Here is a 17,558-nt window from a genome sequence, read left to right on the forward strand (position 1 = left end):
ACAATACAATCTTCTTCCGTTTGTTTTGGTGGAAGTGGCAGTTTCAATAATACCCTTTGTCTTCGCGAATAACATTACACTTTTCAAGGATTAAATATATAACAATTGCCAGACATACAGGTTCTTATGCTTCATTTGATTCGCAAGCCTGGTACGTCAGATGGATCGATGAAACAGTCATGGATTGTTGAATATACATAAGTAGTCATGGCTAAGCTTTTATTTGTAAGTGACAATCATTGATCATCTTAAACAAATTTAATGATATAAGAGTTGTCTGTTCCTCCTGCTTCCTGCGGCTCAACGAGTTCTCTCCACTCTATGTTAATGCGTTATTTAGTTTCAGATAAAACTATGGCGGAAAACAATGCATGTGTGTTAGACATTCTGTAATACAGGTTGACATGTCTACATCTGCCAAAATGAGTACATGAAGGTCGAAATCGGATGAGGTACGTGTCATTTACCTCTAACTCCACTATTCATAGGAGTGAGTGAGTTTAGTTTTACGCCCCACTCAGCAATATTCCAGCTATATGGCGGCGGTCTGTAAATAATCGAGTCTGGACCAGACAATCCCGTGATCAACAGCATGAGCATCGATCTGCGCAATTGGGAACCGATGTCAACCAAGTGAGCGAGCGTGACCACCCGATCCCGTTAGTCGCCACTTACGACAAGCATAGGTTACTGAGATCAATATTCTAACCCGGACCTTCACGGGTAACTATTTACAGGTGACAGTGGTGGTGGTGGTGGTGGAATTGGGTTTAACGTCGTGCTTGAGAATATTTCGCTCATATGACGACGTGCATGCGTGTGTATGTGTATGTGCGGCTGCTTGTACTAGCCCAGACTGAAGCTGGCTTTATACCCCACTCAGACACATTATACTGACTCCGAGCCGACCAGTCCTTGTTGTACCCATTAATGCCGAGCGCCAGGCAGGGACCAACAAGTACCATATTTTAACGTATTTTGGTATGACGCGGTCGGGGATCGAACCCGCGACCTTCCGCACTCCGGGCGGACGCTCTAACCACTACACCACTGAGGCGGTCACAGGAGACAGTGATTGTACAAGATAGTATATTGTTAAAGATTCATATTATTTGAGCAGAAATTGCGTTTGGAGGTATTAAAATGGTCATGCTTGCCATTTTGCTTCCGTTGCAATGAAGACATCATTACTTCCGTAATTGTGAGTTTCCGCGGTTGAGGGATTTCAGTATAGAAAGTGAACGTCATCAGTTCCACTAAGCGTGAAAACAATAATTATTCTAAAAGTGAAAAGTGAAACACATTAACAAAACGACTTTCCGTGACACGCGAAGTGTTTGTAAGGCCTTCGAAATTGTTGTTTGTGAACAATATACCTAGCGAGTCGTAGAAACAAACTACTTACAAAATACACATGGGAATTTGTCTGCGTTCGTTTGGGTGTGTTTGGAGGACGTGTGCACTTCGTCACATAGCTCCTGTTCTCATCCACTGTACAGGGACGCTTGGTGAACTGATGTCAGAGCGCACCGTGGCCTGCTCTCTTGACACTTTGTCGATGTTGACACAAGAAATAAACGCGAACTTCAGGTGTGGGGATACACCTGTGCCGCAGGCGAGGAGACCGCTATTCAGTCGTTTGATTCATTTGTTCGTTTATTGGTTTTAAGTTTTTAGGAATCAATAATGCATTTGGTAGTGTTTGTGTTATACCTTAGAAGTGAATAATTGTAACGTACTCTAAAAGTGAAAGAAACTATAGTGGTGATATGAAAGATCAAAATAAAGACCGTATGTGTATGCATCGACCCCCGGTAGTCCGGTGGGTAGAGCGTCTGTCGAGGGAACAGAAGGTGGTGGTTCGAATCCCTGGCTGGGTCATACCTTGAGACGTTAAACGGGAAAACCATAAGGACTGGTGCGCTGAATTGTGAGACTGAGGATGGTAAGTTTTGTATACCTATGTGGAAAATGTAACTAATATAAGAACAGACTAGCACAAGACCTGTACACTCACGCACGCACAGGCAAGTGATTGACATCATGAGCACCGATCTACACAAGTGGGATAAAATGACATGGATCATCCCAGACCATTTGATTCCGCCAGTGGCCTCCTACGACAACGATGAGTTGCTGAAGACCAATCCTAACCAGGATCATGGTCTTGGAATAGGATGCTGAGCCAGTTTTCTGCCTGAACCAGCATGTTACCTATACCTGAGTGATTAGCACCTGATAAAAGTATAAATCATACTATACTGACAAAATGCAAGAAGTGAGTGAGTGAGTGAATGTGTGAATTTACTTTTTCGTCCATTTTAGCAATATTCCAGTGAGTGAGTGAGGTATTACGCCTCTTTTAGCAATATTCCAGCAATATCACAGCGGAGGACACGGGACATGAGCGTCACACATTGTGCCCATGTGGGGAATCGAGGTACGAGGGAAAGCTGTAACCTCTAGGCTATCCCACCGCCTACAACGCAATAAGGGACCGGACGTGGTGACCATATTGAGGCATGATACCGGAAGTGTTAGTAAAAGACTTGAGGTTTTGTTTGACGCCGTCGGTTGTAGCGATTGAAACCGAAATTGTACCCACATTGGGAATCGAACTGGGTATTGGTGCTAACAATGAAACAATGTTTTTTGAGGCCCGAAACACTTTTTTTTGTCCTGTGAACGATTTTTTGTTTTTTATACAGGAGGACACAGTTATTTTTTTATGAATTTTCGAGAACAATTAACTGTTTTCAGAATATCACATGATATCGATTATCAAAGGTAAAATTTCTCACGATACTTACACAAACTGATAACATGATTTTCAAGCAAGTACCGGAACATGAAACTACATAAACTATTTCCACACCATTCTACATCCATATTTTTACTCGTCACGAATGAAGTGAGTAATCATGAACAGACACTTACAAACTCAGGACAAACATGTTTCCAACCGCTTGTCTTGCTTCGTGGGTGGTTACACAAAACAAAAAAATTAAAGTCCATTCTCAAAACAAAACTCGAAAAGTGAATCAACCGAAACATTGATTAGATCTCGTGGTTCAAACTAGAGATAAGTATGTTTAATGTCAGCTGTTATTCCCCTCAGACGAACCTTACAGACGATGAGTGCTGCTTTCCAGGTCTTCTTCGTGTAATTGCTTCCAGGAGTAGAAGAAATCATTTACGATGATGCCAGAGTACATTAACCAAATTAAACAACCACTACTTTCATTACGCACTTAACCAGGTAAGGTTGTATTAAAAATACAGTTTTCCTAACAAGGCTATGGCTGTCACGTGACCACAATACAAGATCGCTCATTGGAGGTTAGAGTTTGGCATGTTAGTGTTTTCATCTTCTGATGGTATGACCTACGTGTGACTGGTGTACCGACTGTAAACTTGATTTAATCACACCAACGACAGCAACATCAACAACTGGTCTGGGCATCTCTCAACATAGCTCCAAGAATTTAGGACGCCTGGGAAACCGTTCTGGGTGCAGTGAATGCCGCTACTAGTCGTACCATGGACTTTTTTCAGTGTGTGGTCTGTTTTCATACTTGCTTTGTACTCTTCAGGCCCGCTTGGGGTAAGTGAGTGTGTTAGACCAGGAAAAGTGGACAGGTGACATAACTGTAGCGTAACTTGGCCATTTTGGTCAATTGCCAACTGCAAATATGCTCTTATAAATAGTGGTGGATCATGAAATATAATGTCAATACCAAATGTGAAAACAGGACGTGTATCTTACGGAAGAACGTGCATGTTTAACACCAAAACACATAGTTCACGTGCTGCACGCAGTGAGTTCGGTACTTTCCGAGATGGTCGATTAATCTCGACTATTATTTCTGTCTCTCTTGGTGATTTTCTGATTTACTTGATTTCAGTTTTTATTTGTCTATGACCTTGTGTATGACTGCCCGCACTCCGCAGTGAGTCTACGGGCTACGTGCTGGAAACTGACTATTGTCAGCATGCAGTGGTCAATATACTGGCATAGGCGGATCCAAAGGGGGGTGGTGGTGCAGGGGTGCGCCACTTTTGTCCTGAAGGTTTATCTAATGACCATTGAAACTCTCATGAATACGACTGAAAATGAAGTGTGCACCCCACCCCTTTCTCAAGAGTGTGCACCCCACCTTTCTCAAAAGTTGTATCCGCCCCTCTATAGTCAATGGTTCTGTGAATAGCATACCATCAAACAGGTACCAAGAAATTTAAATCATGACGATTGATCCCAAGGTGTACAAGCTAAATGGCAGGAGTACAGGAGTGATTGGTCCCAAACCAGGGTCTATAAGAAATCATACAGTTCATCCTGGTGTTTGAAAGCCACATTTTGTGCTACTCCTTACAAGTCCTCATAATGCCAACAGACGTCGATAGTGTATATGACTTCTGAAGTCGTCGTAATCGTCGCTGGACACGTGTCATCTTTTCAGGTGAGTCGTTTCCCTTTGCAGTCCCCTGACAGGAGCGACCATGACTGTCGGTGGATCGGATATCGGGTGGCATCATTATAAAAAGAGCAAGCCACATCTTAACTCGTGGATGAAGCAAAGCAGTGTCACTATAACAACATAATAAATAATGCAAGCAATGACCTATTGTACAGGAAAAAGAAGCGCACACATCTATCACACTCTTCTCCAGAAAAACTGGCTGATGCATGTGCATAATTCTCTTATGATAAAACCCTGAAGATCAGATCCAGTCTGGTGGAAAGTCGGGCCTATGACACTGGCACGAGCTGCTGAGACCAAGATCACCAAGCTTCAAGTCACATAACACTGATTTCAACCGACCACGTGTGAAGAAATAGCTAAGGTACTTCCAATGTGCCCGACCAAGTCCTGCTCATTAGCTTCTTTGCCAACTTAGCTGCTTAAACTTGCTACGAAAGAGACTATTCCTATTATCATTAGGGTGGTAAACCTACAATGACAAACTGTGAAGTTGTTCCATGTCTCAAGGAAGTACTCATTACCCTCTTCAGGATCATCTCAAAAGCGGCAATCCACACGAAACCATGCAATCACCCTACAAACTATAGCACTATGGCCATAGCACGGAGACTGCCCTGAAACATGTTCAGAATGATTTGCTCATGTCCGTCGACTCTGAAGGCACATGCTGCTTGAATTATCCGCAGATTTGACACAATCATATATCATGCAATTCTCTTGTCCTTACGCGAAATGTGTGTCGGCATAACTGAGATGCTTTGTGGTTGTTTGAGTCGTACCTAAGCAACCGTTGTCAATCAGTTGCCATAAATGGTAAGGAGTCACGGAAGCAGTAACTCATGCGGCGTTCCTCAAGGATCAGTTTTAGGTCCCATACTCATGTTGTAACGCCTTTCCAGTTCGGTTATTATTATCATCCTTCTATAATTAGGTTTAAAAACATCTAACCATTTTGGAAATTTTAAGTCATTTCTGAGTATCCATTACTTTTTTAAAGAAAAAATATATATCTGGAAAACAGTATTGCAACATCAGGTTTTGAAAGTGTTCCTTTACATATCCGAATTTTGTGGTAATAGCATGCATTTAGTTAAGACAAAACATTATGTGCTGAGTTAAAGTGGGTTTTGGCAAAACAAGGAAGACCGGAAAAGGCATTGGATGTGCGTTTGAAACAATTAGTTCCATTCCTGATGAAGAACAACATCAAGCTGTCAGTGTAAAGTTTTGAACCAGAAGCTGTTTCTGTCGAATTCTAATCCATCTGAAATGTGCCCCACGCTCAAGTTCTAAATCATAAATCTAAATTTATATCGGAGCTCCCTACAAGCCAGGGAAATGTTGTAGTGGCTTCTTGGCGAAGATAATGACGAACCACATAAGCTCTGTTGAATCTGGCATTGTCCTCCATATTATTGGGCCTTGTGTGGAGGGAACAGTTATAAAAATGTGGAACGACCCACGTGCAAGTTGTCCGTCTGGTATTTTACGCTGTTGAGATTCTCCCTCGAAGTAATCAGCGGCTCTTTACAAACACAGAAGCATCCCCTGACCGTTAGGAAGCCACCGCCAAATGGAACCTGCTGCATACTGTTCCTTTGTTTGTAAGCCGTGCCTTTCCGTCGCCAAAAAACGTACTCATGGAGAGGAGAAAGCGACTCTCATCCGACCAGTGGATCTTTATCCACGATGCCAGGTTCCAGTTCCTACGAACCCTTCACCAGGCCAGACGAACAGCCTACAGCGTTTAACAAGTTTCCCTGCTGCTTCCAGTTCAGACCCGTGGATAGCGTCGTCGTAATGTCCTAGAAAGGCCTTGTCTTTCAAGTGACATGTGCAAGGAGGTCTACAGAACGTCTTTGTTATTGTACAACAATGGGTTGGTTCCATGAGTTGGTGCTGAACTGATCAGATTTAGAACGTGATTTTATATCAGACTGTAGGGGCATTAAATATACGTGCCTCTTTGACACAATTATGTGTTTTGGCGATGCGATAGAAACAGGAAGTGGAAAAGTATTCATTTCATTCTTCACCAGATCAGTTAGCTGGATAGTACAGATGGCAGCTTAACATTATTCTGGTGTTGAAAAACTTATGTTCTCTTATGTTGTATTGTAGGTGATGTTGGTATGGGCATGTAATGTAGGGGGTATAGGTGTGGGCTTGTAATGTAATGGGGGTGTAGGGGTGGGCTTGGTGGGGGCATGTATTGTAGGGAGCTTGTACTGTATAGGTGTTGGGGGCATGTATTGTAGGGAGGTGTTGGGGGCATGTATTGTAGGGAGTGTGGGGGGCATGTATTGTAGGTGGGTGTTGGTGGGGGCATGTATTGTAGGGGGCAGTGGTGGGGGGGGCATGTATTGTAGGGGAGTGTTGGTGGGGGCATGTATTGTAGGGGGTGTTGGTGGGGCATGTATTGTAGGGGTGTTGGTGGGGGCATGTATTGTAGGGGTGTTGGTGGGGGCATGTATTGTAGGGGGTGTTGGTGGGGGCATGTATTGTAGGGTGGGGGCATGTACTGGTGGGGCATGAATAAATGTATCCTAAGGGTGCATGTATTGTAGGGGGTGTTGGTGGGGGCATGTATTGTACTGTATTGTAGGGCGTGGGGGTATTAAGGGCATGTGTAGGGGTGCGGGCATGCATGTATTGTAGGAGTGTTGGTGGGGTATGTATTCGAGGGGGTGCGGTTTACGCAGAGAAGGTTTGTATGGGTGTCAGCGAAATGATAATCGTGCGATACCTGCTTCGCTTCGGGTGTAACCTGTACATGAAGCTGACACGTTGTACAATTAAATGCAGCGTTATTATCAGATTCACAGACTCGCTCACTAATATATACTAACGGAATAAAGTAACTGTGCATAAAATAAATTGCATTATAAAAGTTATTTGAAAAGTTTTAAAAATAAACCTAAATAAACATGTAGCAAAGCACTTTGCATGAAATTTGGTGTCACGTATCGCTCGTAGCATGTGCACTTTGTGACAACTGATATTGAAAATTGAAAACGGTTGATTATTCTCTAGATTCGGAATGTTATGGAAAACACGTTAATTTTAACTTAAACTGCGTGAACGTCATGCCGCGGCTTACAGAATATCAGTGTCTCCTCGACGTTCGTATGCTGGAGACTGGAATGACCCAAAATGAAGTGGCTAGACATTTTGGTATTCATCGAAACACAATCTCATCTCTATGGAGACGTTTTCAACATAATGGGAACACGAGATTAGCCTCGGATCAGCCGTCCTCGCGTGACCACATTCGGCTGACAAATCTAAGGAATTGATTCCAGACTGCCAGTTTGACTGCTCGGACCATTCCTGGCTTACGTCCAATCAGTTCAAGGACTGCGGAACCGACTGAGGGATCACAACATCCGGCCCCAACGGCCTGCAATACGTCCAATTTTGCTCCAACGTCACCGACAGGCACGTCATGCCTGGTGCAGACAGCATCTACGGTACAGGAGACAAGATTGGGGTGGTGTTTTGTTCACTGACGAGTCAGGATTTCATCTGGACAGCTCAGATGGCAGGGCGAGGGTGTGCAGACGGCCAGGTGAACGGTATGCTGACCCATGCGTTCTTCAGAGTAAAAGTTATGGTATGGTGAGCCATCACATCTTATGGTCGGACACAACTTGTCATTATCAATGGCAATCTGACAGGTCTGCGATCACTGGGCCTCAAGTGCAGCCGTTCATTCAAGGACAGAGACGTAACTTCACGCTTCAACAAGATAATGCCCGTCCATGTGTCGCTCGTGTTGTCACAGATTTCCTGAGACAGCAGAACATTCCGGTATTCCCCTGGCCAGCTGTTTCTCCGGACCTGTCCCTTATCGAGATGTTTACGTCAAGTCCAGAATCAGCCATTGAACTTGTACAAGCGTTGGTTCAGACATGGAGCAACATTCCCCAAGATTTCTTCAATCGCTTAGTGTTGTCTGTGCGTCGTTGTCAAGCCTACATCAACGCCAATGGTGGACACACACGATACTGAATTTGTGAACTGACTTTTGACACAACATCTCTTCAAGGGCGTGTCTCGATACCTTGGGTCGATATTATTCTGTCAACAGTGAAACAGCGATTCAGGAAAACACCACAAATCATGTTATTATTTTTTGCATTAAAAAATGGCATAACATCAAATAATGCACAGTTACTTTATTCTAGTAGTATACATGAAATATTGTGTGATACCACAGTGGGAGCACAACTACATGGTTTTATCCACAAGAATGTTTTTGAATCCAACCTTGCTTAAAAAAACTAATTTTTTTCATTGTCATAATTTCCCCATTCAGCATGCTCCGAGAATTTTGTGGCTGACTCAGGCACGTTCACCTCTCCAAACTACCCGAATGGCTACCAGAACAACTTGAGATGTACTTTCACCTTGACACCTGTCACCCCCGGGGCTATGCTTAGACTCGTGTTTGACGACTTCAGCACAGAGAAGGACAGAGATGGCGTGGAGGTAGTAACACACACATGAGGAGAAATATTCTGTGTCATTCGTAACTACTCGGCTCTTTCCGTGACCCACAAGAAGACTCGTACCTGTATAGACTATATAGTACGCCATTATTGCCAAGAATCGTGGCAAAAGAATCGAAGTAAAACGCATTTTGCAGCATTATCCAACTTTGAAACTTCGCTAAACTATGTAAAGCACGATTTAAACATAAACTTTGAGCTCAAGGATGAGCAAGTTTCAACACTGAAACATCTTTAGGAAGGGAATGACTGTATAGCTGCTTTGAACACGGGATATGGGGTAGTCTAGGAGTAGCCATGTTTGAGAATTTAGAGTTATCTTTCCTTGGAAAGAATTCATCTCCTTTGCCCGTTTGCGCTTAGACAAGGCCCAGTCGTGAACATGGCCACGAGAGGGGAACGAGTCGCCATCGGGCTTGCCGGAATGACACGAGTAGTTACGAATGGTTCTGTGTATTACGATTCTCAGTGGTTATGGGGTATCCGATGCCCTGGACTCACCTTCCACTCAGGTTTCGTTTCGGAAAAATGTTATTTTTGGGAAACTAGATGCTGATCAAACTGATTAAAAAAATCAAATGTTACTGAGTTGCCTCCCCTTTGGTGGCAATTATTCCTGAACATTACCATTCGCATCTTTCCGTACACGTAACGAAAAGAACAATTGGTTTGTCTCGGTTGGCGACAATGACTAATCAGGTTTCACAAATTTATCTGCAAAAGATTTACCACTCTTTTACTTTTATCATACATTTGATTATCAGCTGAAAACATCTCAAGATACCACAAAAGCCAACTGTGCTGGTCCACACTCAAATAATACTTCTGCGTGGCTTCAACTCTTCAAATATAATTTGATGTACTTCATTTTGAAAATAAATAGAGTATATTCGCATAACACATTGCTGCATCTCAGACTTCAGTCATTAAAAATAATTAAATTTTCTTGGTACATTTTTTCAAAATTTCACTTTGAACCTGTCCAATTTTACACAAAATTACTCAGCCACAAATTACTTATAGAAATATTCGAGGAATGAGTGGTGGTTAAAGACAAGTCTTTTAGTTTCCATTTACATAAAAATATTCGGTGTACTTTCATTTTTTCGGTAGTCATCTAGTTGGATGGTCGGGTCCATCACTTGACTATCCGTCTCAATTACAGGCCGCCGAAGCATGGGAAACGGCAACAAACAAATACTTTGTTCTTCATGCATATTGTGAGTGTGTGGGGCCAGCGCTAGGCCACTCTTGTCCTTCATGCATATTGTGAGAGTGGGTGGGGCCAGCGCTAGGCCGCTCTTGTCCTTCATGGATATTGTGAGAGTGGTTGGGGCCAGCGCTAGGCCGCTCTTATCCTTCATGGATATTGTGAGAGTGGGTGGGGCCAGCACTAGGCCTCTCTTATCCTTCATTCATATTGTGAGAGTGGGTGGGGACAGCGCTAGGCCGCTCTTATCCTTCATTCATATTGTGGTAGTGGGTGGGGCCAGCGCTAAGCCACTCTTATCCTTCATGCATATTGTGAGAGTGGGTGGGGCCAGCGCTAGGCCGCTCTTATCCTTCATGCATATTGTGAGAATGGGTAGGGCCAGCGCTAGGCCACTCTTATCCTTCATGCATATTGTGAGTGTGGGGTGGGGACAGCGCTCTTATCTTCATGGATGCTCTTATCTTTCATGCATTGTGAGAGTGGGTGGGGCCAGCGCTAGGCCGCTCTTGTCCTTCATGCATTGTGAGAGTGGATGGGGCCAGCGCTAGGCCGCTCTTGTCCTTCATGCATTGTGAGAGTGGATGGGGCCAGCGCTAGGCCGCTCTTGTCCTTCATGCATATTGTGAGAGTGGGTGGGGCCAGCGCTAGGCCGCTCTTGTCCTTCATGCATATTGTGAGAGTGGGTGGGGCCAGCGCTAGGCCGCTCTTGTCCTTCATGCATTGTGAGAGTGGGTGGGGCCAGCGCTAGGCCGCTCTTGTCCTTCATGCATTGTGAGAGTGGGTGGGGCCAGCGCTAGGCCGCTCTTATCCTTCATGCATTGTGAGAGTGTGGATGGGGCCAGCGCTAGGCCGCTCTTATCCTTCATGCATATTGTGAGAGTGGGTGGGGCCAGCGCTAGGCCGCTCTTGGCATCCTTCATGCATATGTGAGAGTGGATGGGGCCAGCGCTAGGCCGCTCTTGTCCTTCATGCATTGTGAGAGTGGGTGGGGCCAGCGCTAGGCCGCTCTTGTCCTTCATGAACATGGTGGTGGTGGTGGTGGAATTGGGTTTAACGTCGTGCTTGAGAATATTTCGCTCATATGACGACGTGCATGCGTGTGTATGTGCGGCTGCTTGTACTAGCCCAGACTTAAGCTGGTTTTATAGTGCTTGCCCACTGAGATATCATGCCGCAGTGAAGCATGGATACCCCACTCAGACACATTATACTGACTGCGAGCCGACCAGTCCTTGTTGTACCCATTAATGCCGAGCGCCAGGCAGGGACCAACAAGTACAATATTTTAACGTCTTTTGGTATGAAGCGGTCGGGGATCGAACCCGCTACCTTCCGCACTCCGGGCGGACGCTCCCACAACGACACCACTGAGGCGGTCCCTTCATGCATATTGTGAGAGTGGGTGGGGCCAGCGCTAGGCCACTCTTATCCTTTATGCATATTGTGAGAGTGGGTAGGGCCAGCGCTTGGCCGCTCTTATCCTTCATGCATATTGTGAGAGTGGATGGGGCCAGCGCTAGGCCACTCCTATCCTTCATGCATATTGTGAAGGGGGGTGGGGCCAGCGCTAGGCCGCTCTTATCCTTCATGCATATTGTGAGAGTGGGTGGGGCCAGCGCTTGGCCGCTCTTATCCTTCATGCATATTGTGAGAAAGGGTGGGTGGGGCCAGCGCTAGGCCAGCTCTTATCCTTCATGCATATTGTGTGAGTGGATGGGGCCAGCGCTAGGCCACTCTTTGTCCTTCATGCATATTGTGAGAGTGGATGGGGCCAGCGCTAGGCCGCTCTTATCCTTCATGCATATTGTGAGAGTGGATGGGGCCAGCGCTTGGCCACTCTTATCCTTCATGCATATTGTGAGAGTGGATGGGGCCAGCTAGGGCCACTCTTATCCTTCATGCATATTGTGAGAGTGGGTGGGGCCAGCTAGGCCGCTCTTGTCCTTCATGCATTGTGAGAGTGGATGGGGCCAGCGCTGGGGCCAGCTTGTCCTTCATGCATATTGTGAGAGTGGGTGGGGCCAGCGCTAGGCCGCTCTTGTCCTTCATGCATATTGTGAGAGTGGATGGGGGAATTGCGCTAGGGCCGCTCTTGTCCTTCATGGATATTGTGAGAGTGGATGGGGCCAGCGCCAGGCCGCTCTTGTCCTTCATGCATATTGTGCTTAGTGGATAAGGCCAGCGCTAGGCCACTCTTATCCTTCACTGAGATACCATGCCGCAGTGAAGGGGGATGGGGCCACTCAGAGCCATTCATGCTAGGCCAGAGTTGGGGCCAGTCCTTGTTGTACCTTCATGCATATTGTGAGAGCAGATGGGGCCAGCGCTAGGCCACTCTTATCCTTCATGGATATTGTGAGAGCGGATGGGGCCAGCGCTAGGCCCGCTCTTATCCTTCATGCATATTGTGAGAGTGGATGGGGCCAGCGCTAGGCCACTCTTATCCTTCATGCATATTGTGAGAGTGGGTGGGGCCAGCGCTAGGCCATCTCTTATCCTTCATGCATATTGTGAGAGTGGATGGGGCCAGCGCTAGGCCAGCTCTTATCCTTCATGCATATTGTGAGAGTGGGTGGGGCCAGCGCTAGGCCACTCTTATCCTTCATGCATATTGTGAGAGTGGGTGGGGCCAGCGCTAGGCCGCTCTTATCCTTCATGCATATTGTGAGAGTGGGTGGGGACAGCGCTAGGCCGCTCTTATCCTTCATGCATATTGTGAAAGTGGGTGGGGCCAGCGCTTGGCCGCTCTTATCCTTCATGCATATTGTGAGAGTGGATGGGGCCAGCGCTAGGCCACTCCTATCCTTCATGCATATTGTGAAAGTGGGTGGGGCCAGCGCTAGGCCGCTCTTATCCTTCATGCATATTGTGAGAGTGGATGGGGCCAGCGCTAGGCCAGCGCCAGGCCGCTCTATCCTTCATGCATATTGTGAGAGTGGATGGGGCCAGCGCTAGGCCGCTCTTATCCTTCATGTATATTGTGAGAGTGGGTGGGGCCAGTGCTTGGCCGCTCTTATCCTTCATGCATATTGTGAGAGTGGATGGGGCCAGCGCTAGGCCACTCCTATCCTTCATGCATATTGTGAGAGTGGGTGGGGCCAGCGCTAGGCCGCTCTTATCCTTCATGCATATTGTGAGAGTGGATGGGGCCAGCGCTAGGCCACTCTTATCCTTCATGCATATTGTGAGAGTGGGTGGGGCCAGCGCTAGGCCACTCTTATCCTTCATGCATATTGTGAGAGTGGGTGGGGACAGCGCTAGGCCGCTCTTATCCTTCATGCATATTGTGAGAGTGGGTGGGGCCAGCGCTAGGCCGCTCTTATCCTTCATGCATATTGTGAGAGTGGGTGGGGCCAGCGCTAGGCCGCTCTTATCCTTCATGCATATTGTGAGAGTGGTGGGGCCAGCGCTAGGCCGCTCTTATCCTTCATGCATATTGTGAGAGTGGGTGGGGCCAGCGCTAGGCCGCTCTTATCCTTCATGCATATTGTGAGAGTGGGTGGGGCCAGCGCTAGGCCGCTCTTTTCCTTCATGCATATTGTGAGAGTGGGTGGGGCCAGCGCTAGGCCGCTCTTATCCTTTGGCACCAGGTGTCATCACTAGGTTTCAGTGATCCATTTATCATATTTAACCGTTACTTAGCCTTTTACCTCCAGTAGAATTCATTTATGCATTGTGCCCATTCAAGAATCGAACCTGGCCTTAGCCGTGATAAGCCAGCGATTTAACCATTCGACTAACCCCACCCCTGTCATCTGAATAAATAGTGTGTCAACAACTACAATGTTAATTTCAGATCTACGACAAGAACGATAAACTAGTGGCCGGCATCAGTGGTGGCCGGTACAGATGGGTAGTCATAGCTACCATGTCCTACTACAGGGTCGTCTTCATCTCCGACGGATCCATCATGTATCCCGGCGTCAGTGCGTTTTGGTCAAGTGAGTGACCTAGTATTATTTGGAGAGTGAGTGTGTTGGTTGGTTAATGTCGCTTTAACAGTGACCCGGTCATCTCGCGGCTGGCCTGCTTAATGACCCGACATGATGCAGGTCTCACGAGCATCACATCGGTGAAACTGAGGAGCAGGGGTATGGGGCTCACGAGGCTAGAAACATCAGCTGGGAGAATCAGTATTCGACCCGGTCATACGTTTCTGACGTCCCAAAACTAGGAAACTTTGTACAATAAATAACGGCACCTTAGACGACAGGGCCACTTATAACAAGTTGGCAATATCGTAGTATCGAAAATCGTGATACGTTATCCAACGATAAATATATCGATACTTTTTTCGTATCGTGATATGCATCGTTGACCTTAAAATTGTTGATTTTTTCTGGAATTTGACGGTTATTTAAAAAAATTATACTGTTACTTGCTATCAAAATATACTTTTTAAAAGAAAATAACTAACGATAGCATATCGCGATATGCATCGAATCGAATCGTATCGTTCCAAAATATGGCGATACGTATCGTTTCGTGAAATTTCTGTATCGTCACACCACTACTGTGTATAATCGTCTGGATCAGACAAACGAGTGACTGACATTATTATTATCATCAACGTCTCACGTTGAAGCAGCACAAAGGAGTTACCGGTGCCGGTGGCCTGGGAGGCTGCTCAAATCAATCACAGGGTTGTCTGGTCCAGGTTATAGATTATCATTAGATCAATATATAGAACTATCAGATCAGGAATTCCGTGTTAGGAAGCTGGACGACCCCGAGATGCTTCACAAGGATGTCATATCTTTAGACGTCTTGAAAATATGAACACAGTTGTGTATAAGTCGCCGGCGTGTTGATGGAATAGTACTTAAGTGATATTAGAAATGATGAATTATATGAAGGTATCGCATTGCATTCGTCAGAAATATCTGTGACAGAAAGAGAGAGTATGTAAACATGTTTTCATTATTATTGATCCTGACATCGATGGAATTTTTGTCTTTGAGATACCAAACGAACTGTTTTCCATATCCTTTAAACGACAAAGAAACACGATCAAGTCGTCATTGTATAGTTTTCTATATTTTCCCTATGGAAAGGCGTGACCTGACCGATTTATTCTGTTTCAGTGGCGCCATCATCGGAAGCATTTGACTACCAGGTTGCCATGGCAACTTCATGTCCAGTCCATGGACTGTTTCAACCAATTCCTCAAAAGAACGGGATTAGAGTGCTGGAGATTATGCTAGAGATGACCTTCCATAAATGTATGCTTCTGTGTAACGTTTTACCAAAGTGCTCCTTTTTCGAGTTTTATGTCCCTACAAGCACATGTTACGCCTATGAAACGGAAGCAAGTCACACGTACATGTATCCTAAACTGTTTGAGAAGGTTACAAGTCCTTAGAGCAATCAGTGGTGTCCGAAGCAGTGGAGCATAAACTGTCTGGTGGAAAAGGCACAAACATCCGTGTTTGAACGCTGCTAGAATGAAAACAGTCGCAGCAACATAGCGAAAAATACCCACCATACAGCTATGACACAAATCAAATAAAATAATCACCATCGAAAAAACATCTCTTGTTTCATCAGTTTCGCGTGACCGGCAGTCTATATCAGACCCGTTTGCAACTTTTGCTATACTATTGACATAAATTATACGGGCATTGGCGTAGCCTTCAACACCTTAACTTACTGGTGGGCACTACACTACATGTTATTAGGACCAGAATGGGTTTTATCAGAAGTGCTATATTTTCTGACGCATGATTGTAATTAGAATCAATACAGTAATGAACAGCCCACTAAGGGGATCAGTATAGGAGATTGAAGTGTCAGAATGAGGTATAAGCGGTGTTTGATTCAGGTCATATAGCAGGTCCTGCAATGTGGATTCTTGTCAGTCAAACACCTCTTACATACGATATAAATGTACATGTAAATACAGAATTTGTTTTTTTCCCTTTATTACCAAGAAAATAGATATTAAGCATTAATTTCATGATATAAGCCAGGAACAATGCATGGTACTGTTTGAAAAGTATTCAAGCTGGGAGACATTGAATTATCCGACACGCTGTATAATCCGACATTTTTTCCCGGTCCCAGTGAGTGTCGGATTATACAGAGTCCACTGTACTTGTGAACCAAGGCTTTTTGTGATTTATGGATTTTTCCTCTTTTCCACTTAATTTCTTTTTGGGTACTGAAATGTAACGGGGATGGAACGACACAACTCCGATGAGGCTGCAAGTTCCTTTTTATTACTGTAGTTTGTATAAATACAAGTCTGAAACAATGTATATGAATATATAACACTCCATCAAAATACCTATTTTATCACATCCTTTCCATTGCACATTGTTCAGATAATTAACAACCATAGCACTACCACTGAACATATAAAAAGAACTCAAAACAAATTGACATCACAAAATCAATGTCTCAGTTTCATATTAAGATCCTTAGGAATTATGGAACACATTTGACATCTTCAAAACAATGAAACATCAACGTGTCTTACCATCTATGGGACAACTTGTCTCAAACTGGCCACATGTTGTGAGGCACCAACAAAACACCAAGGACCTAAAATATGTATGTTTTAATTAGCATGGAAATGCTAATTCTCACCAGTAAAGCAAACGTACAATCTGTTTGGACTCAAACATTAATCGGAATCAATTGTAAGTGAAATTATTGACACCAACAATTTCTAACCATAGGTCAAAATATACCTCCGCCAAATGCATAAATTCAGTTACAATAAATACTGAATTAACCTTTCAACAATTAAACATATTTTTGTAGTTTATTCCTTTTATATAAAACCAAGTGTAACTAACCTGTAATTCACCAAAGTCAAAATCCTCCATCCATGACTTTCAAACCACCTTGCCAGGTTGGGAGAAAGACAGCAAGTGAACAAACTTCACACTTTCCAAATGCAACTAAATTCAACATCCAATTAAGATGCTTCACATCTTCAGCCAATAAAAACCAAGGACAAGACAGCAGACCTGACCTCATTAAGACTTGGCTAATTTGCATAGGAACTACTTTTGACCCATGACCCAGTGGTGACTATAAATAAATCATGGACTTGTGAAAATGTAAACCTTTTCACTGACAATTGTATTATTGTTTAAGGTGTTATGAACTGATTCCAAACAGGAACATAAGACAAGACATATCAAAATAGATTGCTTTTCCAGAACATTTTACAATTTGTATATTTTGTACTTGTTACACACTTGTATTTGTTACATACTTGTTTTGTACTTGTTACAGAAATATTTCAAAGAGCCAATTTGATGTACAGTTTAGTTTCGTTTCGTACATTACACTACTATTGCTGTGTTTGTTTGTTTGTTTGTTTGTTTGCTGTTTAAAGCC

At 44.5% G+C, this 17,558-nt stretch overlaps 1 protein-coding gene across 1 annotated transcript; it reads left to right on the plus strand.

Annotated features, from left to right (window-relative positions):
* The first annotated feature begins 3,334 nt into the window (after window positions 1-3,334).
* LOC124270740 (cubilin homolog) lies at window positions 3,335-15,739 on the plus strand. Its single transcript, XM_046705779.1, has 4 exons — window positions 3,335-3,604; window positions 8,803-8,975; window positions 14,005-14,149; window positions 15,293-15,739. Exons 1-4 carry the CDS (start codon window positions 3,541-3,543, stop codon window positions 15,568-15,570), a joined length of 660 nt encoding a protein of 219 aa, XP_046561735.1. The 5' UTR covers window positions 3,335-3,540; the 3' UTR covers window positions 15,571-15,739.
* The last annotated feature ends 1,819 nt before the right edge of the window (window positions 15,740-17,558 follow it).

Source organism: Haliotis rubra, unplaced genomic scaffold, assembly GCF_003918875.1.
Source record: "Haliotis rubra isolate DU_JTF1 unplaced genomic scaffold, ASM391887v1 Scf154, whole genome shotgun sequence".
In the NCBI taxonomy this organism is placed as follows: domain Eukaryota; kingdom Metazoa; phylum Mollusca; class Gastropoda; order Lepetellida; family Haliotidae; genus Haliotis; species Haliotis rubra.

Bases quoted from the DNA above. Each gene is read 5' to 3' on its own strand.
- LOC124270740 (XM_046705779.1), top strand. From the start codon at position 3,541: ATGGACTTTTTTCAGTGTGTGGTCTGTTTTCATACTTGCTTTGTACTC. The intron at 8,976-14,004 runs GTAGTAACACAC...TGTTAATTTCAG, and splicing joins AGGACAGAGATGGCGTGGAG to ATCTACGACAAGAACGATAA. The intron at 14,150-15,292 runs GTGAGTGACCTA...ATTCTGTTTCAG, and splicing joins CGTCAGTGCGTTTTGGTCAA to TGGCGCCATCATCGGAAGCA.